This window comes from Pogona vitticeps, chromosome 2 (assembly GCF_051106095.1).
Source record: "Pogona vitticeps strain Pit_001003342236 chromosome 2, PviZW2.1, whole genome shotgun sequence".
In the NCBI taxonomy this organism is placed as follows: domain Eukaryota; kingdom Metazoa; phylum Chordata; class Lepidosauria; order Squamata; family Agamidae; genus Pogona; species Pogona vitticeps.
Window position 1 is genome coordinate 302268729 of NC_135784.1, and position 23223 is coordinate 302291951.

The 23223-nt window shown below is 45.9% G+C and overlaps 1 protein-coding gene across 1 annotated transcript in view; it reads left to right on the forward strand.

Moving 5' to 3' along the window:
• The first annotated feature begins 5291 nt into the window (after positions 1 to 5291).
• SMAD7 (SMAD family member 7) overlaps positions 5292 to 23223 on the forward strand; it is a 58060-nt gene continuing 40128 nt past the window's right edge. The window contains exons 1-3 of the mRNA XM_020804870.3: positions 5292 to 6094; positions 7841 to 7894; positions 16528 to 16602. Coding sequence (XP_020660529.3) covers positions 5299 to 6094; positions 7841 to 7894; positions 16528 to 16602 — 925 coding nt within the window. The 5' untranslated portion in view covers positions 5292 to 5298. The remainder of the gene's footprint in view (positions 6095 to 7840; positions 7895 to 16527; positions 16603 to 23223) is intronic.

Below are 23223 nucleotides of genomic sequence, written 5' to 3' on the forward strand. Positions count from 1 at the left end.
AATGGGCTCAAATTATAGGAAGCCAGATTTTGGTTAAATATCTGCAAAAAACTTCCTAACTGTTAAGAGCAGTGCAACAATGGAACCCATTACCTTGGGAGGTGGTGAGCGTCAAATGTTGGAGGCATGCAAGGGAAAACCAGAAACCAACAGGCTTCTTCCAACTTGACTATTCTATGAGGAATAAAGTAGAGTCAGACACTGCCAAACTGCTTTGCTACCTGAGTCAAAGAAAAAGATGCTCTTGTATTTCAGGTACCAAAAGTAACTGGGCTGGCAGTCAAATCTGCTTTGAATCAAAGATGGGGTAAGTTACATTTTTAGCTTCCACCTCTCAGAATCCCACAGCCTGGCCACCAATTCAGATTGGCCAAAACAAAGCATAATGCCACGTGTCTACATGAGTATTCAGTAGCAGAGACAATAATTATTAAATCACTTATTATGCTTCCTTTACACCATGCTAGCCTGCCTCAGGTTGTACCCGATGGATGACTCCTAGTGTTAAAAAATATCAGATCTCCATTGATGAGGGGTGAAAAAAACAAAAGAAATGGTGGGAAAACATGGGAGAGTTACAAGATGCTGTTGTCTGTCTCCCCTGCAAATCTTTTGTAAAAGAGGCTGCTTGATCAATAAAAACGTCACCTGGAAGCATTACATGAAGAGGTGACGGTGCTGCATGAAGAGAAGATAAGGCTGCCCACAGGGAAAATGTTACCTTTATCTTTAGCAGGTATTAAAATATATTTAATACCATCCAGTGATCCCACTTGTTATGCCTGGGTGGGTCTCCTTTTCTGCCCACCCACCCACCACCTTAAAACTAAAAATTTATGCTGTGGAAACCGACCTGGGAGGGTCGCTGGAGCACGGCGCCATCACAGGCTCTAACTCCTTCCCACTCCTGCCTGCCTCCCTACCAGAGAGAGAAGGCAGCTTAGAAATGGTTTGTAGAAATATGCTGAGCCATTTGCAGAAATTGGGAGAGTCTGGGTCTTGCATGCCCCCACAGGAAAGGGATTTCAGAGGCGTGATGAACCAGTACCGTGTCTGGCCCAGAAGGCAAACGGAACTGGGCCTCATCTGAAGGTCTTGATGCATGGAGAAGGTACTAATTCAGAAGGCTCTCTCACTAGTCTGTGGGTCTTAAGACACATTGCAGCGCATGCCTAACACATTCTCTAATCAGCAATAAGCCTGGCTAGTTCAATGCATCCTATGAATGGATTCAGGGCCTCAAAGCTGATTCCAGGCCTTGTTCAAATGTAAGCTTCTGGTGCCGTGCAGAAAACATTGTGTGAGGAGCAAAATACAGTACTTGAAGACAAATAGTGCGCAGAAACGAAAGGACACTCTGAAAGAGAAAGCATGTCCACAGGATCAGAATACCGCATGTCCAAAAGTAATTTATTCAACACCATTTGTGTCTATATGTATATATTTATATAAAACTAGATCTTAATGATTCAGAATTTATTTAAGCCTATATGTGGATACCCAGTGTGGTGTAGTGGCAGGCTAGGACTGAAACGGCCCGGAAACCCAGTGGGAGTGTAGAACTGTTTCTTACCTTGAAATCCCTTTTAGGGTTGCTGTAAGTCGGTACTACTATAACCATAACAACAACAAAGCCTATCTGGAGAACATCTAAGATTACCATAACAACTAGATTAAATGGTTGAAATTCCAGTTGATTTCACCAGAAGAGGTCTGAGCACACGCTTCACTACACACCCTTATCAAAATAAAATAGGCTGGAAAGTTTCTGAAAGATATTCCAGAAACCTGCAAGGGCATTAGTAAATATTTATTGTGGCTTTATTTCCTCTCCCCTCCTCTTCTCTCTTCCAGTCTCTAGCTATAAATATTTATTATTTATTTAATTTATATCCCGCCTATCTGGTCGGGTCAGGACCACATTTAGCACTTCACACACGTTATCCTAATGCAGATGAGAATGTATTTATTTTATAGATGGAGGAACTGAGGTCCAGAGTAGCTGATTCCTCGACAGAATCTGTCCCGCACGGAGGGTTCATCACTTACATCTTGCTGCTGAAGCCACAGCCCTGCACATTCAGGACAAAAGCCCTGGGGTTGTAACACCCACACCAAGGAAGAAGGGGAACCCAGTAACTTACACACCTGTATCCAGTTTAATACGTCTAACCTTCACGGAGAAGGACCAATACTTTTGACTTAGGGCAGCTGACAAAGGATTATATAGCTGGCAACAAATATAGAAATAACCATGAATGAGTTAGCGATTGAATGAATAAGATAATAACTGATGACTTGGTTTGGTGGGGTTTATCACCTCACTTAACTTTTTCCAAGCAGGACTACATGTTTTAGTTTGCTCCCCAGTGGAGGGTAGACCTTATCAGGGCTCTTCTGACATAGTCGCTTCAAACTACTGCACAATGTTGTTTTCAGCCGAGGATACTGTACCTTTCCCATTTATTTTCAGCTTGCATGATCAGCTGTAACAATCCGTATTTCTCCCCCCCCTTCTCATCAGCTGATGGGAGCGTTCTAGTTTCTGCCTTTCACACATTTTTTTATGATTTCTTGCTCTTTATTCATTGGCCTTCGTCCCTCTTCACTGGCCAGCCGCTCCCTCCCCATCCGAGCCAGCTAGCAACGGTCATCTCAGCGAGGGCATCCCACTGATCATTCTTGCCCTCCAAACTGTACCGTCCTTAGAACCGGGCCCCTGTTCGAAGGATCTCTCACCCAGGACTGGGAGGAATTTGCCATCCTGCGGGGTGGTTGCTATTTTCCCCCAAACTTCCTAGAACCTGTTCAGAGGTATCCTTCCTTCCTTCCTTCCTTCCTTGGAGCTTCCCTTCCTCCCCCGCTCGCCCGCCCGCCCGCCTCCACTGCCTCCCCAGGCTCGAAAGGAATTACAGGAGGAAAAAATAGCTTTCGGAAACTCGATGCCGCCTTTGCGCAATACAATCACTGTGTTTTTTTTTTTTAAATAAAAAAGCGACAGGGTGTCTAGACGCCCACGTGATAAGGGAGAGGCGGAGAGGGGGGGTTGCCTGCCTGGGCAGGGCAGCGACGCTGCGCCGGCTGGAAGCCACGGAGGCCGGCCGGCAGGCGAGGCGAGGGAACGGGAAGGAGGGGAAAGACAGCCAGCGGAGGCAGGGAGGGAGAGAGGGAGGAGCGGAGACGGAGGTTGAGTCGGGCTGGCCCGCGGGCCGGAGGAGAGGGAAGGCGCCCGGGCCAGAGCAGCAGCAGCCTCCCCCCCCCCCATTAAGCCCCGCGGCATCCCAGCGCCAGCCGATCGGAGAAGGGGAGCGCAGGCGAGGGCGCACGTAGGCACTCCCGGCTGCCCGGCGCGATCGCCTTCCTTCCTTCGCCTCTCCTTCTGCGCCTTCCGTCCCCTTGGAAAGGGGGTTTTAAGAAGGGGGCCGACAGGAGACGTTTAAACCACCACCCCCCAAAAGAAAAGGAGGGGGGAGATCGGCATCACAACGCTGCGAAGGGAGCTCCTCCTCCGCTGCGCAAGAGGAGCCGAAGCAGCAGCAGCAGCAGCAGCAGAAGAAGGTGGCCGGAGGGAGCCCTCGCCGCGCGCTCTCGCCTCCTGCGCCGGGAAAGGAAGACGGGGAGCGGAGAGAGGAAAGGGAGGGAAGACCAGCCGAGGAGGAAGGAGCAAGGGGGGGACAGACACACACACACACACACGAAACAACAACAAGGCGAAAGGAGCCGGCTGGATTTCTCCTTCTCCTCCGCGCCCCCCCTTCTTGCTCTTGGCGGCGGTGCGCGCCTCTGGGTGCGCGCGAGCGAGCGAGCGAGGCGATGCGCGGAGTGGGAAGCGGGCGAGCGGCCCCGACAGCCGCCGTCAGAGGAAGGTGCTGAGAAGAGAGAGGCTCCTCGCGCAGGAGAGAGAGAGAGGCTCGCACACGCACTCACACGCACGCACGCACACACACACACGGGGAGGAGCCGCGCCACACTTGGAGCTCCTGGCATTCAAAGAGGCGCCTCCGCCTCGGCTGCTGCTGCTGCTTCGCCTGTCTCCCCCCCCCCCCCCCGGTGCGAGTCTTCGGAGCCAGGCCGTCGTCCTTCTTGCTTGCTTGCTTTCTTCCTGCCTCCTTTCTTCCCAAGGAAGAGCCGAGCGAGCAAGAGAGAGAGAGAGAGAGAGAGGCAGGAGGGGGGGGGGGGGAAGCCAGAGAGAAGGGAAGGCGGCGCTGGGTGGTTTCGAAGGAAAGAACTCCCACCCACCCCCCTTCCTCCTCCTCCTTTTTTCCCCCCCCTTCGCGTCGAGAAACTTGCCGTCTTGGAAAAAAAAAAGGAAACAAACCAAACAAGCCTCGGAGGCGCGACGTCCCGCGAGGGAGGCAGGCAGGCGGGCCGGAGGAGATCAAAAGCGCCGGCCGGGGCCGAAGAGCCGGGACGAGAGGGCGCCTCCCGGGACGCGACCCCGAGAGCAAGGTGCCGCGGACCGGTGGACCGGGCAGGGCGCGAGAGAGAGCGCGCCAGGGAGGCGCGGGCAAGGCATTCGCAGGAACCGGCCAGCCAAGCCAGCCATCGAAAAAAAAAAGGGGGGGGCGAGAGAACGAGAAACACCTGACCAGGACCAGCAAGGAACGGGGAGAACCTAATTTTTGTGTGTTTTTTTTAAATTTGGATACACTTCTGTGGATTTTGCTTTTTATTTTCCTCCTCCGGTTGGCCTCGATCGCAGATATTTTTTTCCCTCCCCTCCCTGTATTCTTCCTCGATCGCCCCTCCGTTCTGTGCTTAAAGACCGGATTCCCCCTACCACCACCACCACCCAGTTCTGCAGCCTCCCCCTTTTTTTAATTCTTTCTTGGGGAGGCGGCTCTTGGATTTGAGGATCGGCTCCAGAATTCTGGGCTTTCTGCAAGATCTTTGGAGGGGGGGCGGGCGAAAGGGGGGGTGTCTCAACCCCCTCGCCGGCATCTGATCGCCTGGACGCCCCCCTTTCCCCCTCCCTATTCACAATCTACACCTGGTAAGGTTTTTTGGGGGGGGTGGAAGGGGGCAGGCTGGCTCTTCCCATTCATGCGGATGATACCCCCCCTCTTTTTTTCTTCTCGCCCTCTTTGGCTTCCCGAGGGAGGCAAAGGAAATGAGTCTTTGAACGACTCTGAAAGCACAAACTACCGGGGACCCCCACCCTTGGCGGATTGAGGAGGATTCTTTTTATTCTCTTTTTTTTTCCCTTCCCCCCCCTTTTTTTTTTTCTTTTGGAAGCGGAGGCGCGGCGACGGCCAGGGGGGGAACCGAACCCAAGCAGCCCCTCGGGGAGGCTGGCGTATGCTTCACCTTGCTTTGGCGGCGGCTCCACCGTCGGCCCCGCCGCCTCCCCCGCCGCCGCCTCCTCCTCCTGCCCGGCCGCCCTCGGGATCCCCGGCCCTCTGCTCCCACTTCATCCCGGTCCTTGCAGGCTGCTTCTCCTGGCTGCCTGGACTCGGATCCCGGATCCTTCATGAGTTGCGGACGGCATGCCCGTTTTTTAGCCGGGGCACCTTCTTTGCATCCCGCATGTTTAGGACCAAACGCTCGGTGCTTGTCCGGAGACTCTGGCGGAGCCGGGCGCCCGGGGGTGGCGGCATTGGCGGCGGCATTGGCGGCATCGGCGGCGGGGAGGAGGAAAGCGGCGGCGGCGGCGATCCTCATCTTGGCGAAGGCACCGCGGACAGCCGGGCGCATGGGACTGGCGGCGGCGGCGGCGGCGGGGGCAGCCGGGGTTGCTGCCTGGGCAAGTCGGGGAAACTGGCCAAGGCGCACTTCGGCTCGGAGGCGGAACTGAAAGCGCTGACCCACTCGGTGCTGAAGCGGCTGAAGGAGAAGCACCTGGAAGGCCTCCTCCAAGCCGTGGAGTCCCGGGGAGGCACCCGCACCGGCTGCGTCCTGCTGCCCAGCAAACTGGACTCCAAGCTGGGCCAGCACTGGTACTCCCTCCCGTTGCTGCTCGGCAAAGTCTTTCGGTGGCCCGATCTCAGGCATTGCTCGGAAGTCAAGAGGTTATGTTGCTGTGAATCCTATGGGAAAACCCTCCCGGACGTGGTCTGTTGCAACCCTTACCACCTCAGCAGGCTCTGCGAACTAGGTAGGCGCAAAAAACGGGGCGGACGGAGGGGAGGGATGCGCCTCGCCGGGCGATCGATGGGGGAGTTTGCCTTGGGCGTTTGGATCGTGATGGTTCGTTGTAGTATTGGGGGGGGGGGAACAGCGGCTTGCATCGGGGGATTTCCATTGTGTGTCCCATAAGGTTGTCTCATGTTGCATTACGGAAGTAAAGTGCAGTATCTCTCAGGTCAGAGACCTGATATATGCAGCCTTCAAAGTTTGCACCTGTCCCTTGCATTTTTCCCAGGTTTCAAAACTTCAGGTTTTGAAATGCCACCAAAGAAGAATTCTCGTGGTGATGCATGCAGTACAGGTTGCTTGTGTCTCTTTGGTGAGAGCAGTAACTGGAAGTGCAAATGGAGAGGGAGAGAGAAGCCTAGAGAATGTTTTAATTCCAGCTTTTTGCAGGAGAACCCGGGTGGGTTTTGCCTTGAACTTTGCAGGCAGGCTCACCTCTGTGTTTTGTGTGGCCAGTTGGGGAAGGGGACCAGAGGTGGAGAGGTGTGAATGAAGCATGCAGTTGCATGGGGTGATGCTTTCCTGCAAACTTAAGACATCTTTCAGAAATCTCAGATCCAGGGGGAGCGTTTTAAAGTTGCTGTACAGTAGTTTGATTGGGGACACTTTGGCATGAATCTATGCCCTGCGATTAAGATTAAGCATTATGCAAAGAAAAGTGGAGTGTGCCTAGATAAAAGGAGAGCTGATTGGTTTTGCAAACTCCATCCTGGGAATCTTCTGTTTTAATAGACAAATCTCCAGTCAGCTTGAAGTTTGCAAAAACAATCCAATATTTGGCTTGCTTGGTTGTCCTCAGTATTCCCCCTCCCTCCTCCACCAGCCCTTGCTTTGCCTCTGGAACGAGAACACATAATTTCCAGGCACCAGTTTGCTTCGTTTCCTCCTCCAGGCAGGCTGCCTTTGGTTTTACTTTTTTTTTTTTTAAATTGGGATGTGGGGGGGGAGAGAGAAAGACGCTTACACAACATGGCTTTAAATTGTCAGTGGCAAACTTTGGTTGGTGTAAAGTTCTCAGTCTTTATTAAGTCAAAGTTGTCAGTATGGAGGGGGGTGGGACCCGTTTGATGTGATTAAAGTCACACCACTGACACACACGTAAAGAGAAGAAAACCCCACCAATCTTGTGCTTCCCCTGCATCATTTTGTTCTTACAACATTGCAATGGTTTGCAAACTTTTGACAGAGCTGGTGTGGTATGCACAAAAGAGTCCGCCCAGCCTGCAGTCTTGCTTTATAGGAACTGGGAGGAGGGAGGAAGAGGGGGTGCTTAAGTGGGAGGAAAATGTGAGTCTGAATTGTGCCCCCCCTTCTCCCACCCCCCCATCATCCTCTGGCTTTCTGTGAAATGTTAAATGTGCATGCAGTGAGTTAGCTGGGATTATCAGGGAGCCAGGATCAGCTGGTGATTTCCAGAGCTGCAGTGTTCAGACCAGCCAAGGAGGCCCCGGTCGGTCGAGACAGCCAGAAGAGCAGATAGCACAAGAGACTGGCGCCAGCGGGCCCCTTTTGTTTATCTGACAGTTAAATATCAAGGCAATCGCCGCCTGGCTTGCCCTGCCTCCAACCCCCAGAGCTAAGACAAACAGTTTTGCTACAAGAATGCCACTGTTATCATAAGTTCCTATCTTCCGCCGCCTGCCCCCCCCTTTTCTTGCTCTCAACTTCTCATGGGTCTTTTATTTAATCTGCACTTTTCTAATTTCAGAGTCTCCCCCTCCTCCTTACTCCAGATATCCGATGGAGTTTCTCAAACCAACTGGTAAGTAACACTGTTCTTGAGCAAAGCGAAATTTGCGGATGATGGGGAAACAGACAGATAGTGGACGTTTTCTGGGAAATAATTATTGGGCACCACATGGTGTTTATCCTGTACTTTTCTTGTATCGTTTCACATTATGATGATACTTGGATTCACTTGGTTTTATTTGGATTCCCTCGGTTTTATTCCTCCCCCCCCCCCCCCCCCTGCTCCTACTTGGTACCATCTTCTGTAGCATCCTTAATGACCTGCAATCCCCATTAAGATCACTGAGATTACTCCTAAATACAAGTGGACTGCAGGGTTTAGTCTTTGTTCTCAAGGGCCCCTCAAACTTTATAAGGTTCTGCTGTACTAGAGAGCTGGCTTTCCTTAGTCCCCATTTCTTTATTTGAAAATAGGTTCCTTCAAAGGAAAGCTAAGGGTTTTGTTTGGACCTAAAAATGGGTTACATGCTGGTTTGTGCAAGTTTACTCGGAAGTAAGTTTACATTAATACAGTGACCCACACTTCCAGTTGATGAGGTTGCAGCTTCCTTTCAGAACAAAATAAAGTTATTTTCTCTAAATGGCGATGGAAAAGTAAAACAGTCACCTAACATTTCACCTGTAGCATTCGTATAACCAGCAAAAAGCAGATTGGAAAGCTGTTTGTTTTTTAATGAACAGGATGAGCTGGTTTTCAAGTAAGGTGGGATTCCTGAAATGTCCTGTTTGTTACTGTATTTTATTTTATTTCAATTTCCTATCATTTGGCATAAGTTAAGAGTATTGTAGAAATTATGAAGAGGCACACAGATGTTTTAGCAGAGCCTCCTCTGCATGCTTGTTGCTTGTAATGGAGTGGCAGGGTGCCAGGGCAGAAGCCCCATTTGAGTCTGGCACCAAGTGCTGTTGCGGTTGTCTGCATAAACTTTTGGCTGGCAGCAGGCTCACCCTCTGCTAGATAAATAGGCTGGCATTGTGGAAGAGAGGGAAATTAACGAATATCGGAAATGTGGACGAAATGGGGTAAGGGGGGGCAGGAAATAAAATTCCACAAAGCCACTACATCTCTCCTGAAGATTAATGGAGAAAACTACAAATAATAAATAGAAGAGTTGTTTTACTGATTACACCCTGATGTCATACAAGGAATTAAGTTACCATGGCTTAAAAATAGATTTTAATTTTTTTTAGTTTTTGGAGGAAGCCTTATTTCAGACAGTAACAAGTCTTTCTTACCTCAGTTTCATTAAGGGAAAGCCTATTTGTCTTGTTTAGTTCCCTGGGTCTGCTTAGTTTGCCAAGTTTAAATATTAACTTTGAAGGGTGATGGTTTCTCTTTTCAGAGGTTTGGCCACTTCTTTGACGCCACATTTGAACTGGGAACTCCTTGCAGACAGAGACCTTTTGTATGAGAGAGCTGGTAGAACGTAGACTGAGATATAAATTTGGAAGTCCTTGATTCGAATCTTTCCATTAGAAGGTCTCTCTCAGCCTCACTGTGCCTCTCTTTGCAGTTTGGAGATAGGGATGATAATTTATTTTACACGGTTAAAACAGAAACAATTTTTTGGGGGGGGGGTTGTCCTTGTACCTGGGGTGGGCAGCGTAGTGCTTTACCTATTCTTGAGACTATAATTCACAGAATGAATTATAGTCTCAAGCATGACTGTTAGTTCAGAGGACACAGCTTGCCAGTTCCTGCATTATACAAGTCTTACGTTTTACTACAAATGATTAAAATGACAGATGCTTTAAGCCAGTGGTCTCCAACTTTGGGCCTCCAGATGTTCTTGGACTTCAACTCCCAGAAATCCTGGCCAGCAGAGGTGATGGTGAAGGCTTCTGGGAGTTGTAGTTCAAGAACATCTGGAGGCCCAAGGTTGGGGATCCCTGCTTTAAGCAACCAAAGGACAGCAGCCCTCTTCCCCCATGGCTGTTTGTCTCTCCATTTCTTTGCAATCCATAAACATCCCTGAACTATAAGCAGTTCTGAGTAAAACATCTGGACCACTGCAGAACACCTGATACGTGGTATCTTGCTGGCATTTGTATTTAGAAGGAAATCCCCCCCTTTCCCCTTGTTTTTGTGAATTGTTTTTGGTAGATGTCTGTTTCTCTGGTGGGATATTTGGTAAATATCTGTTTCTCTGGGTGGCCAAAAAACAAGGATCTGACATTCTGTCACATTGTGATGTGAGCAAAAAAAAATAGCTCTCAGGACAGGATCAACAAGATAAGGAAATGGCTTTTTGTTTCCCTTGATGGCTGAGTAGGAAGTGGGTTCTGCCCCAACTCCAAAAGCATCTTCAATAGGACTCCTTGGTTTTCTCTTAGGGATGTGACTTGGTGGGAGAAATTCCTGTGGGAAAGCGCACGGTTTGGGGTCTCCGTTGCCCACCTTCATGCCTTGATAATGATTGGTTTGGCATCTCCTTTTAGGGATTTCGCCAGCTCCTGCCACATGGGGCTAACTATGGGCTAGTTAGCAACAGACTGCTTCGGTGGTCTTTCAGATGGCGCAATGGGTATGAAGCTGAGGGACCTGGAAGCTAAGAATTGATCCATTGGGCAAATCCAGGCCACCCCTCCTCAGTTTCCCTCTTGATCAAAATGAGTGTGCCATTCATTTGCTTAACTCGTTCACCTTGCTTTTCATATAAATATTGTCTCTGGCATTCAGCCTTTGGCTTAGATCAGTAAAATAATGTGAGATGATCTCAGTGCTACCAGTTCAGTTAAAAAAACCTCCTGCTTTAGTTAAAAACGCACACACGTACGAAAGAAAAAGCAAGCAGGGGAAGAGTTAGATTTGTTTGGCAGTGCTGGGCAAAGTTATGAACTTTAAGGCGATACTTGGGCCCAAACTGGTCTTCTTTTCTTGCTGGCGTTCGCCCAAAGAGAGGGAGGGGCATAATTCCCAGAATTCGTAGCTGGCTGTGGGATTCTTGATGCTGTAGCCAAAGGAGGAGTTCTATGTGATCTAGAAGATGATGAGCTTTCAGGAATCATCTGACTTTGTTTCTTGATTCTGTGCCTGGTAGTACGTTCCATCTGTATCCAGACAGTCTTTCTCCGGAGTGTGCATACGCTTTAGGTCTGGACGGACCAATGTAGAAGAAAGGTCTAGTAAATCTGTGGAGATACTGTATTATGTCCAAGTAATGGTGATTAGGCTCGGTGTATTAGTTTTTTTTTTTTTTAAAATGTTTATTTATTACAAAGGGATGTCTCTTGTCATACGGAGAGGTTGGAAAGAGTGGTGAATACCTGGCAAGTTCAGGGCCGGTTGGAAAGGATGGTTAAGGGGCTGCTGTTTGGTTTTCCTGCAAAGATGCTAGGATAAATCTCTTAGCCGGAGTTTAAACATCCACCCTGCTGTTGCCAAGGACTCAGTCTCCGTTGGTGGAGTGATATATATATTCATTAGCAAGTGTTGACATAAGGTAGCAAAACTGTGTGTAAATAGAAAAAGCCACAGAACGTGAATGTGGATTTCTGAAAGGAAAAGTTCTCTGTATTGGTCAATGGGAAGTGATTAATGGAGCCAGTCGGAAATGTTAAAAAAAAATGCAGAGAGAAGGGGGGGAATAAAAGAGTTAGGTTACTTACCCAGAGCCTCTCCCCCCCCCCAAGTCCATTTGGCAGTTGAACTCTGAATATTGCAGCACGTGGCGTGTAGAGACAAAAATACCTCATAAGTCTGTCGTTGCAGGTGGTTATTACAACCTCTGACTCTTCACTTAGCTTCCTGTTCAATCAAGGCCATTGTAAGGAGAGAGAGAGAGAGGGAGTGAGAGAAAGGGAATTCACTGTTTCTGTATCCTTTGTTCTTGCTGCTATAATTTCTCCATGTTTCCAAATCTCGGTGTCCTGGATCCTGTTGGATTTTCCTACAGTTGCAAAGGGCCGTTTGGGTGTTTTGCAGGCTGTGGGTTACACCATTGGTTAGTGCAGCCGCGGCATGACTTGAGTACACAACAGACAGCCTACAACATACCCCATGTGTACCTGGTGATCCCAATGGGAAACTGGTTTAAGTTGGTTGGAATATATTGTTTGCTTGCAAGTCAGTGGAGAGCAGAATCCTCGCAAATAAATTGGGGCGGGCAGAAGGTTAAAAAAATTTCTTCTGCTGAGCAAATTCTGATTGGTGTAAAAGAGTTAGCCATGTTTTGAAGTTATGCAGCACAATGCATCTAGGAAAACAGGAGGGTAACAGACTTTTTCTACTGTTAGCTTTATTGAAGGATATGTGTCTTCCCAGATTAGTAAAGTAGCAATACTGTATACCTCATTTTGCTGCCTATGTTTGACTGTGGGCAACAGTGTTGAGTGATGTACCCACCTATGTAATCTTACTATGTTGCATGAGGAAAAATAGTGAATTAGCAATGATACAGATAAATCTTGAGAGAGTATAAGTGTTATGACTGGGTCTGCATAGTATCCCCTAGCAAAAAACATCATGTTTGTGGCGATAGGAAAGTTCTGTTTGAGTTGTTAGGACTTGTGACAGGCCACTCACACTTGTAAGCCATCACTTGATATTTCACCTGAAAATTAGAGAAAGGTTTTTCAAATTCAGGGCTACTTAACTGCATTTTTAAAGTGCATGTGTGTTGATGTGTACAATCTGTAGCATCTGCATGCCAGAGATACGTGATTGCAAAACTATATACCTGTGGTCAAATACTGTATGTGTGCCAAAGAGAAATAAAATAAATGTCTTACGGGGAGTTGCTGAAGACATGAGAATGGTGTTTTGATCATGGATTCAACTTAAAAGAAAAAAGATTTCACCTAAACATTAGGAAGAACTTTTCAGTGTTAAGAGATGTCTGACAGTGGAATAAACTGCCTTTGAAGAGTGGTAGCTTCTCTTTAACTGGAGATTTTTAAATGGGATGGATGGATTTTCTGCTTCAATAGGAGGGTTAGTCTGGATGACCCTTCCATCTCTGTAATTTAACGATTCTGCAGTGCTGTGGAGAATAAGGAGTCTTCATAATAATGTCTCTGGTAGGCTTCTAAAAATAATTACAATTCTGATATAAAGGTATCCAACCCCTAGTTATTGGGAAGTTACAATTAATTAGTTTTTTATAACTAGCTGTTTCCAGAGTTCTGGTTCATTGGTAGGAAGAAAATTGGTGAAGCCTTCCAAGCAGAGCAGCAAGATATGGAGCCGAAAAGTCGTACAAAAATGTTTTAATTAAGAAAAAAGCTGTTTCCTTAGAAGACAGAGAACACTGTAGAAAGTGTATCGTATACAGTATTTTCACAAGTAACTCAATTTCCTGTCTGCCCCATTGTTTTCAGTTTGATTAAGTATATCCTGTTAAACTGTATATTCCTGTTCAGAGTTATACTTGACTCTGATAAAATGAGATTACACAGTCTTATACGCACATACGCGTGTCCTCTTCTTGCTCTGTTCAACACTGAGTTCTTGGAAAAAAACAATTTTTAAGGTTGGGTGGAGGGCAGATGGCTGTAAAGTATGTGTCCCTCTTACGAGGCATGTGTTATTGATGCTGCAGGCCCTAACTTTGCCTGGTGGGAGGCTGTGTTGATAATTTGCCAGTAAACTGAAGCCACCTACGATCTTCTTTCTATATCCACTTGATTAGGAATGGTTAGAATAATGCTTAGGGCTGTGGCTTTTATTTAACTTGGGAGCTGAGAACCGAGATGCCGGTTGGCAGAGTGGAACGGCGGGGTGTCTCTACCTTTGTGAGTCTGGTAGCTTTGTGTTTTACTACTCTCCTTTTTTTCCAGAGCAGATAAAACCATGTGCCTTAAAAACAAAAAATCTGACTTACGAGTTTTGGTTGCCAAGAACCTTGAGCCCTGCCCGTGTCTAAAGCTTGTTATACTTTAATACTTTTAAAAGAAATCTGGCCCGAGTTCACAATTCTGGGTCGCTCTCTTTGCTTAGCTCAGAAATGTTGCATCAATCAATGTTATTGTTAATAGGGAACAGGAAGTGTCATTCTTAATTGTTTCCAAAATATGAGAGTGATAATAAAAGCTGAAGAGAAATCAAATCAGAGAAGTCAAATAGCTGTAGCTGTGGCCAAGCAGCCTCGGGGGGGGGGGAGGTGTTTGGGAGTTGTAGAACTGGCAGGATAGCTCGGTGGTTTGTTCAGATGTCTGTCAAAGGTTGGGATCCCTGCATTAATTTAATTTTACAAACAATAATAGCAATTTTTGGAGAGCATAACAGTTTACATAGTTTGGAAGTAGTTTTTATGTTAACTCAAAAGTACTGGTGCAATAATAATAATAATAATAAATTTCATTTTATTTATATGCTACTTTTCACAAGCGCAGGGCCCAAGTTAGCATGCACCCATGAAATGATCAATCTAACCCATTCTCCACACTAGTAGGCAGTGTCTCTTCTCCCTATTAAGTGCAGCTTGAAATTGTGTAGCTGGAGATGCGAGCAATATAATCTAGGTCAGGGGTGTCCAACCTTTCACCTTCCCTGGGCCACATTAGAAGATGAAAATTTGTTTTGGGGCGCACATACATTTGGTTTGGGCCGCATGGGGGGGCCAGCCCTAGCCATCCTTCGCAACCCTGCTCCAAGCGCGCTTACCGGCAGCTGCGATCTCAGACAGCAGAGGCTGCCAACTTTGACTCCGGTGGCTTTATGGGGCCAGGAGGGGGTCCACCTATTGACAGGGACGGCACAATGCAGTCACGCATCTCCCCTCCCGCTCCTTCCTTCCCCCCCCCCCACCATTTTGACTTATTCCGGCCACATGCGCCAGCAGTGTAACTTGAAACTTTGGAATTTCTTTAAAAATAAAAATTTGCACTGGGCTGCATTACTAGCCGACCTGGGCCGCATGCGGCCCACGGGCCGCAGGTTGGACAAGCCTGATCTAGGTTATTCTATATGTAAGTCATGCTTTCTATTGCTGATTATGCTGTACCTTCCCAAAGGCTGCCTGGCTTCAAATTCAGCCAGACCGTCATTTGGATATTGATACTGGTAGCAGATAGCACTTTACCCCTGTAGGCAGCCATACCCCATGCTTAGAGATTTTGGGTTCCCATTAGGAAGTGCCATTTGTTTTTTATTTATTTCTTCCTCTCTTTTCACTTCAAGTCCCAGAATTCTCTCAAGAATTCTGCTCGCGGAATTTTGGGGGTTCCTTGACCACAAAGACACAATTACATCCCTCTCACCTGGAACGGAGCTAATCTTCCAGGCTGTCTCAGACCTCCTTCCTGTACAGAAAGGGAAGTGCTCCACTGTTTCCTCAGATATTTAGATCTTTATGGGAGGTGTAGGGTTTTTTTTGGCAGGTGCCCTATTGTGCAACAAAACTACACTTCTCACAAAGACCTAGGTCTCCCTGGAACCACTGGACCAGTTTCTTGTGTTTACAGGAAGTAGACTTGACACAGTCTGGAAGATAGGTTCTGTTCCAGGTGAGTGAAAAGTAGGTGTGTGTCAGTAAGCAGGCACCTCCAGAAGTTTATTTCTGGAATTCTTGGAGAATTCTGGGAGTTGGAGCTCCTCCCCCCTCCCCCGTCCCCAATGAATGTCATACTCCTCTTTTGTGTTCTTTCAACATTAGGAATGATCTGTAGATGCATGCTGTGGCCCTTTCTCATGTTCATTCCCTGTTTTGTGTCTTGATTCACAGTGACTATAGCTTGGCTGTGACCTCCATATTCTGTGAATCAGAATCAGAAACCCACATTAAGCTCGTTTCTGGTTCCAATTAGAAATTAGTGGTTGGCCATAGGTTGCTCAGTTCAGATTTCACAAGAAAAAATATAAACAAAACCGTTTACACATAACAGTTGAAGATAAGGTGCGCTACCTGTGAGGTGCTTGTGATGATGGAGTGGAATCATGATGTCAGTAATCTTTGCAGCAATCCCATAAAAGTTAGGCCCTCATTACCCAGGTGTGTTGACATTAGAGGGGAATTTCCTTGTCCAAACTGCTGAGGACAGCTATTACATTTCCAATTTTCACACATTTCCTTCCAGTTGTACGAAGAGAGAGTGCAAGAATACCCAAAAGGCTAGGACAGTTGTCAGTAGTAATGAAAAAAATATGAATAGGTTCCTATTGAAATATTCAGGAAATCAAAGTATGTTTTAAAAACTGAAAATATCTAAGCATTTTTGGCAAAGAGTCCCCTAATCCTTTCACCTTCAGTTTGGTATTGTTGCTGACTGGCTCGATTCAGATCAATGGTGAAGCAAAGAAAACTCATTCTTGACTTCCATCTAGACCTTAGGCATGACAAGCTGGATTTCAGTAACTAGTGGCTAGTAAAACAAAGGCAACTTTACTGGGGGTGAGGTGGGGGGGGGGGGGGCGGAATGATTCCTGCCACTCTATAATCTTGTTCTCATTGACTAATATAATTAAGTGGCAGAGTGGAGCCTAGACATGGGTGATGCATTAGGGTGGAAATCTCATGGAGAATTGCAGTGTCTCTGTGCAGACCATTAGTAATAACTTCCTACTAAACGCTGTGGAATGTGCTTCATTTGGCTGGGACATCATTTGCAGTGAGCTTGTTTTTTTTTTTTTTTTTTTTTTTTTTTTTTTTTTTTTTGGTAGCGATTTGTCATGTTCATTTCTTAATTCGTTTCCCTTTTCTGTTGCAGCAAGTTGTCCAGATTCTGTGCCTTCCTCTACCGAGACAGGGGGAACAAATTTTCTGGCCCCTGCGGGGCTCTCGGGTAAGAAAAAGACTTTATTTGTAACCCCGTTGCTGTACATTTTAAAGAAACTGGTGAAAAGTTCTCTCATTGCTTTCAGAGAGTGTCTGCTGCAAGAGCATGGTTGGTGTAGTTATATCTTAAGTGGCGCCCCAGCAAGGGAAGTTAACTTAGTCTGTTACCTGGTGGGACAGATCCAGACCATAGCCAGTTCTGTCTCCTATTCTTAAGAGTGTGAATCTTTATGTTAACAAATGGTGGGAGAATGAAGAACTGAATTGCTTGAACCCAGGTGTGTTGATGTCCAAAATTAGGTCCATTACCTGTCGACAGGTAATGGACCTCATTTTGTGTTCAGGCAGCAGACAAGGATGAAATAAATCCACAAGCTACCTGAAACTTTCATTCAGTTTAGTTTTTGCTGCTTGACAAACACTAGTGAACCATTTGTTAGTCTTGGGCGTTGTTCCATAGAAAGTTTTGACCGGGCCTGGTCATAATTATTGTAGACATCTACAAGTTGACACAAGATTTTAGGAAGGAAAACTGGAAAACTGATTCGTTATTGTTGGTGTTCGTATCCTGTTCCTAAACTGTCTGTGATCTGGTTGGGTAGCTCAATGCCTTGGGTGTCCGGCTGCAGCGCTGAGAGTTTGGGAGTTCAATTCCCCGCTGTGCCTCGTGGGAAAAGAGTCAGCCTTTGTAGCCTTGGGCAAACTTCATAGCCCAAGAGCACACCCCTAAGAAAAAAGGAACCACTTCTGAGTAGTTTCCAGAAGACCCTGGAAAAGGGTCACTGTAAAGTCGAAATCCAGACTCCCAGGTCTGGTGCTGGCTGGTAATTTAGTGGGAAAGTCCCTCTAGGGAAGATACATAAGTGACTTACCTACGCCATGTTACAGTTCTGAATGATGCTGTAGAATTGAAGTTTCCTGGCTGTAATGATGGTACAAAGCATGGTGTCTTTCCCACATATTATCTTCTTTTCTCGTACAGCAGTCCTGTATCTTCCTCTTTTATTAAGATGTGGTTGTGATTCTAGGAAGAGAGCATTGGTAGACTACTGTTACCTACCTTGCAGCAGTTAGCTGAGGGCATTCTCAGCCGATGAGAGATTCACACACAGAAAGCTAAATTATATCTTGTCCACTGCCTGGGTGTGCCAGAGCAAGCTCTCGCTTTTTTTTCTGGTAGAGTTGCAAGTCCAGGCCTGGCTTTCAGTCATTAAGGTGGAGTGTAAGATGTTTTGGTGGCTTACAACTTTGTTGCATGCATGCGCCTGTGAATTGTTGGATCTTTGAGAGAATATGGGGGGGAAAAGAACGTAAGAATTGGTTTTGGAGGACTATTTCACATAGTCTTTTGGACTTTTTAAAACTTGCTTGCGACATTTATAGCTTAGACACAGTTAGGGTACTTAAAACCAAAACCTAGCGAGTTGGCTTTACACAGCCTGGCCATTTATTCTTTAGAGGAGGCTGACCCTTTTTAAAGCTCCCTTTTGTCATTTTCCTTTTATGCTTCCTCCTAAGAGTCTAGTGGATCTTGCCCTAAATGTTTTTCTTTTTCTTTCTTTTGCTAAAGCAAAAAATTTTTACCTGTCCAGGCTCGTGTACCTTTTGGAAGATAATTTTCTTTTGCCAAGGAGTTTGGGCGTGATTTATGGCTTGTTGGGACTGTTGTGCTTCATTGGGGAGCCTCCGACTGAAATGTGGTGGATGGCTCTTTTTCTCTAAGAGTGTGCATGTATGCGCATCCCTTTTTCTCTCCGGGGAATTGGCATTCAGCATGGCTACATTTAAGTGAGTCCTTGTTTGCTTTCCTTTTAGCGTAATCTATACCTTGCCTGAGTTATTGGAGAGGGGAGTACAGGTATTTTGTTTGTTCAAAGGGCCCTAATGAGAATGAATCAAACGAGCAGAGAGGGAGGGAGTACAAAACAGGACACATGAGTTTGTTCCACTGCCCCCCCTTCCCAGTAAAAGCAGATTGTAATGTTCAATCTGGCTTTCTTACTGAAAAACTGGCCTTTGCGCAGGGAGAGGGGCAGTGACAAAATAAGAAAAAGAATGAGAACAATACAATAACGATGTTGGTTGGTTTCAAGAAAACAAAATAGCCAAGTATGTGAGAGGGTGGGGTTGCGTTCCGCAGGATACCACATGAAATAAGCAAAGGAAGTACTCGCTTTTCTTTGAAAGATTTGTGTATTGATAGCATCTCAGTCTGTCTAGTCTGCTCCTGAGGGGAAGTGGGAGGCATGGAAGGGGCTTCTTCAGGCTTCAGGAAATAACATGACTTGTCTGGTGGCGGAATGCTTTCTGAAGGAGCTCTCTAGGTAACAGAAAGAATTGGGTAAAGGTGCTTTCTTGTGAGCGTTTCCTCAAAGCTTGAGTCCATTCTTCTGTGTTTCTGGTATGAGCTTTGCTTTTGGAGTAGATTGCATTAAAGCAGTTTTGGAGTTTTTGAACATCAGGGTGTAAAATCCTGGACTTAAAAAAAAGCTCTCCTTGCAAAAATCTTATTCTCACGGCATGTTACCTTCTAATAGATACTTTCTTTAGTGAAGAAGGGGAAAGGGGAGTGTTTTAAAGTCACAAAGCAAGGGGTGGACTAAATAATCTCTGAAACAGAAGCTGAATATGACCACATGGAGGACCAGGTAGTTAAGTGTTGTTGTTTTTTTAAAGTCCCAGTGATTTCAGAGGCGTAGATTTTAGAATCCACTTTGCTCTTTACCTGTTGGAAGTGTTTGGGCTTAGAAGTATTGGATGTTGTCTAAACACTGCCAAGGATTTGCAGCAATTTGTACCAAAGCTCACTTTCTCTGCTCCTGACATACTTGAGATATAGGCTGCTGGAGAGTGTGTTTGAACAGGACTTTTAATCAGCTGTTATCAGGGCGTTTAGGGTGCTTTGCTTCTGTCTGCAAGGAAAAGTTGCAGCAGCCTACTTAAGCTTAAATAGGAGCTGGCTCACAGAAAAGTACACAGTCATTTCCTTCATCCCTTCCCTTTCATGAACTTTTTTTTAAAAAAAAAGATAGGTGAGTTGCTGTCTAACTTTGTCCCAGGAAAGAATGAGATAGGAGCTGGCTGGATAGCTCAACTGGTTTAGGTCTCTGGCTTCAGAGCCGGAGGTTGGGAGTTCAGTTCCTCACTGTGCTCCTTGCGAGTAGAGCCAGCCTGTGTCGCCTTGGGCCAGCTGCAGAGTCCCAAGGTGCTCTCAGAAGAAGAAAATAGTAAACCACATTTGAGAAGTCTCTACCTAGAAAACCCTGGTTAAAAAAAAAGTTACCATAAGTCAGAATTGACTTGACAGCATATGCTTATAAGCTGGCTCCTGTAATAAGAGCCAGCCTGTGTGGTTTAGGGCAAGCTGCTGCCCCTGAAAGAAGGGAATGCTAAGCCACTTCTGAGTACAGTATTCTCTCCCAGCCTTGAAAACTCTGAAAAGGGTTGTCGTAAGTCAGAATTGATTGACTTGACTGTCCTTTATTATTATTATTGTTGTTGTTTTGTTTTGTTTTGTTGTTATTGTCATTATCGTTATCATTATTATTATTATTATTATTATTATTATTATTATTATTATTATTATTATTATTATTATTATTATTATTATTATTATTATTATTATTATTATTATTATTATTATTATTATTATTATTATTATTATTAAGATAGATTTTAAAAGGTGTCCCTGTGGTACCTTGATATAGGAGGGCTGAATTGCAAAGTCTTTCATGGATAATGTGGTCATTTCTAGAGGGTCCTCCTTGAGTTGGCACTACTATCCAACAAGGGTCAAGTGACCCATTTACTCTCTTTAAAAGATTTGAAGAGTGAACTACATGTTATAGCAGACATTGGAGAGATAGAGCAGACAGAAGCAAAGCATCTTTTTTTTTCCCAGATAGAGAAGAAACAGAATTTGTTGTAAAAATTTCCAAGAATTTTCTGGCCTCCCATGTAGTGCATTCTAGAGAGGCATTTGAGAAAATAATAGCCAGCAAATCTCGTCTGTGGCTATAGCTGTATCAACTCAACTGTTCAGAAGCAATATTACCTTAAATGTGAAAGGAACATGTGAGGTGAGGGATCAGGAGACTGAGATGACCTTTGGAATATGCTTTTACTATGACTTTGGAATATATTTATTTGGTGTACAGTGTGTGGAAAAGAGATCCGTTTGGTAGGTGTGCATGGGTGTGTAATGTGTACCTGTTGAACTCATAAGGGCTTAGAGCCCCAGACCAAAGACTTATCCAGATGGAGCATTTGCTCTGTTTTGTTCACTGCTGTTGTTAGCAGGTTCTTTTCCCTGCTATCCACGTGACACAAGGTTCTTCTTCATTCAATCAGCAACAAAATCTGTGACTTTCAATTTTTTTTTTAAAAAAGAAACCCTTCTGCAGGCACCAGAGGTGGCAGATTATGCATATCTCAGTCACAACTCTCAGCAGGAAGCCGCCTGTTATTTTCTCATGACCCAGGAAAAGAGACTGCTCCAGAAAACAAGCTACAGCAGGAATGTTGGGATTCCCCCCCCCCCATATTTTAAAAAGAATGCTGCTTTTTAAAGAAAGCATTCTGTGTTCCTGCATTTGGCTAGAGTGTCACTGCCTTATCCACTTAAAATTGGATATGATTACAACCTTCCTAGCTTCTTTCCATACATTTTCCCCCCTACTACTATTTTTCCCCCCACACTTGCTACATGGGTCACATCCTGGAAGTACTACTGTATTTATTTTAAGTAGAAATGGCAGCTTTTAATAATGCAGTATAGATGCTGAACCTGGTATGTGTGCGGGTTTCCTTCACTTTCAATTACAACTCGTGTTGACCAGTTAGGGCCTGATTTTCACCCTATCTGGAAGATCCCTGAAATATGGGTTAGCACAAACTTACTAAAAGCAGTGGGCCTTACAAGTCAGCGGGCCTACTCGGTTGAAAGGTAGGGAAACAAAATGGCTTTGTAGACAGAAGCGGTTAAGGGGGTTAAATAGGAGGGCCATCAGGTAATCATTTTCTGAGTTTTGAGGCCTGAGGGATTACTTTTAGTTGCTACCGAAAAGTTGTTCAGTACTTAGCTGCCAAGAGGGTATTTTTAAAAAACGGTGGAAAAGAAAATGGTGCTCTGTGTTTGTCTCTCTCTTTGTGTGTGTGTGTTATGTGTGTGCATAATTTGCCTGAAGAATGCAGAGGGCCCTGGTGTTTTCTTTCAGGGATGTATTTTAGAGCTGCAAAAAAAAAAAATGGTTTCGTTCTGCTTCATGTGGCTGAAAACTATTCTCCCTGGTGAATGACGAAGGTGTGGGGAGAGCTTTGCCCAGAGGATGTGGGAGGGCGGGCTAGCATGGAATGATGAGAGAAATTGGGGGGGGGGGGAGAGAGACTTGCTGCCCAAGTGTCTCCCCGTCCCTCCCTCCCTCCCTCTCCCCCCCTCCCCGCGCGCACGGAAAAATAACCAATCTCTTTTGCTTGCTCTGTTTGCTGTTTTTCTTCCTGGCTTCGCCGGAGCGGCAGTGGTTCCAGCTCATGAATGAGGCTCAGTTCAGGGTGGGAGGAAGGCTGGGAGCCTGGAGCCAACGTCTTGATTCTTTTGGCAAAGGAAGAAAAAGAGAGAGAGAGAGTGGGAAGAAGAAGAAGAAAACTCTCTCACACAATACGCGCACACACACACACACTTAATCCTGTGGGGGGTCCTTTACAAGGAACTACTTCCACCAGGGGTGACCTTTAATTCATTTCGGGTGCTGCCCATTCAGGTCCTGTGTTGCATTCTCGGTGGGATGGGGGGTGAGAAGAGAGAGAGAGGGGAAAGGATGTTGTGTGTGTGGGGGGGGGTTTAAGATGATGGGTTTGCAGCGGAAGAGGCCGGGGGGGGGGGACCCTGGGCTGACTAGCCAAAGAACATTTCTTGACCTAGTTTAACTATGTTGTCTTAAAGGAGGCTCTTTCTAAAGGTTAAGACCTCAGCAGGGAAATGTAGCGGCGTAAATGTGGGGCTTGGATCTATTTTTTCCTCCTGACCTCTCAGTTAATCCTCTTCTCCTGCACGTACCCTAAATGGGCCACCGTCTTCATCTATCACCTTTTGCACCTAGGCCTCCCACCTCATTAATGTGTTGCCTGCTTTTTGTCTTTAGGGAAGAAGGTTGATTAATATTATGCTGGACTTTGGGGCACAGCATTAGTTTGGATGGGTTCCTGGGGCAAAATGATCTTTGCTCTTTTTTTAAAAAGTTAAATGCCAGAGTGACTTTTCTTTCTGCATAAAGATAAGAGTTAAGCCTAAGGTTTGTAGTAAATTCCGGTAACCAAATATATAAAGAACACTGTAGGTACCACTGTGAACATGAAAATTATTCTCCGGCATAGCATTTAGGTTAAGGTTGTTTATCTCAGATGTGGAATTTGGACCACACCAGTCTTCTGCAAAATAACCTTCGACCCAAAATTCATACCATTGAAAGATGCAATAAGGTGGCTTGTGCTCTGAATGCTATTCTGTTTGTGATTTTTTTAAAAAGACAATAGCCTGCAAAATTCTGTTTAAAGTGCCAGGTTTTGAACTGAGTTCATTCACCTTCATATTGGAACAGACTGGAGTCTTGTCTTGATGTCTTGTCAGTTG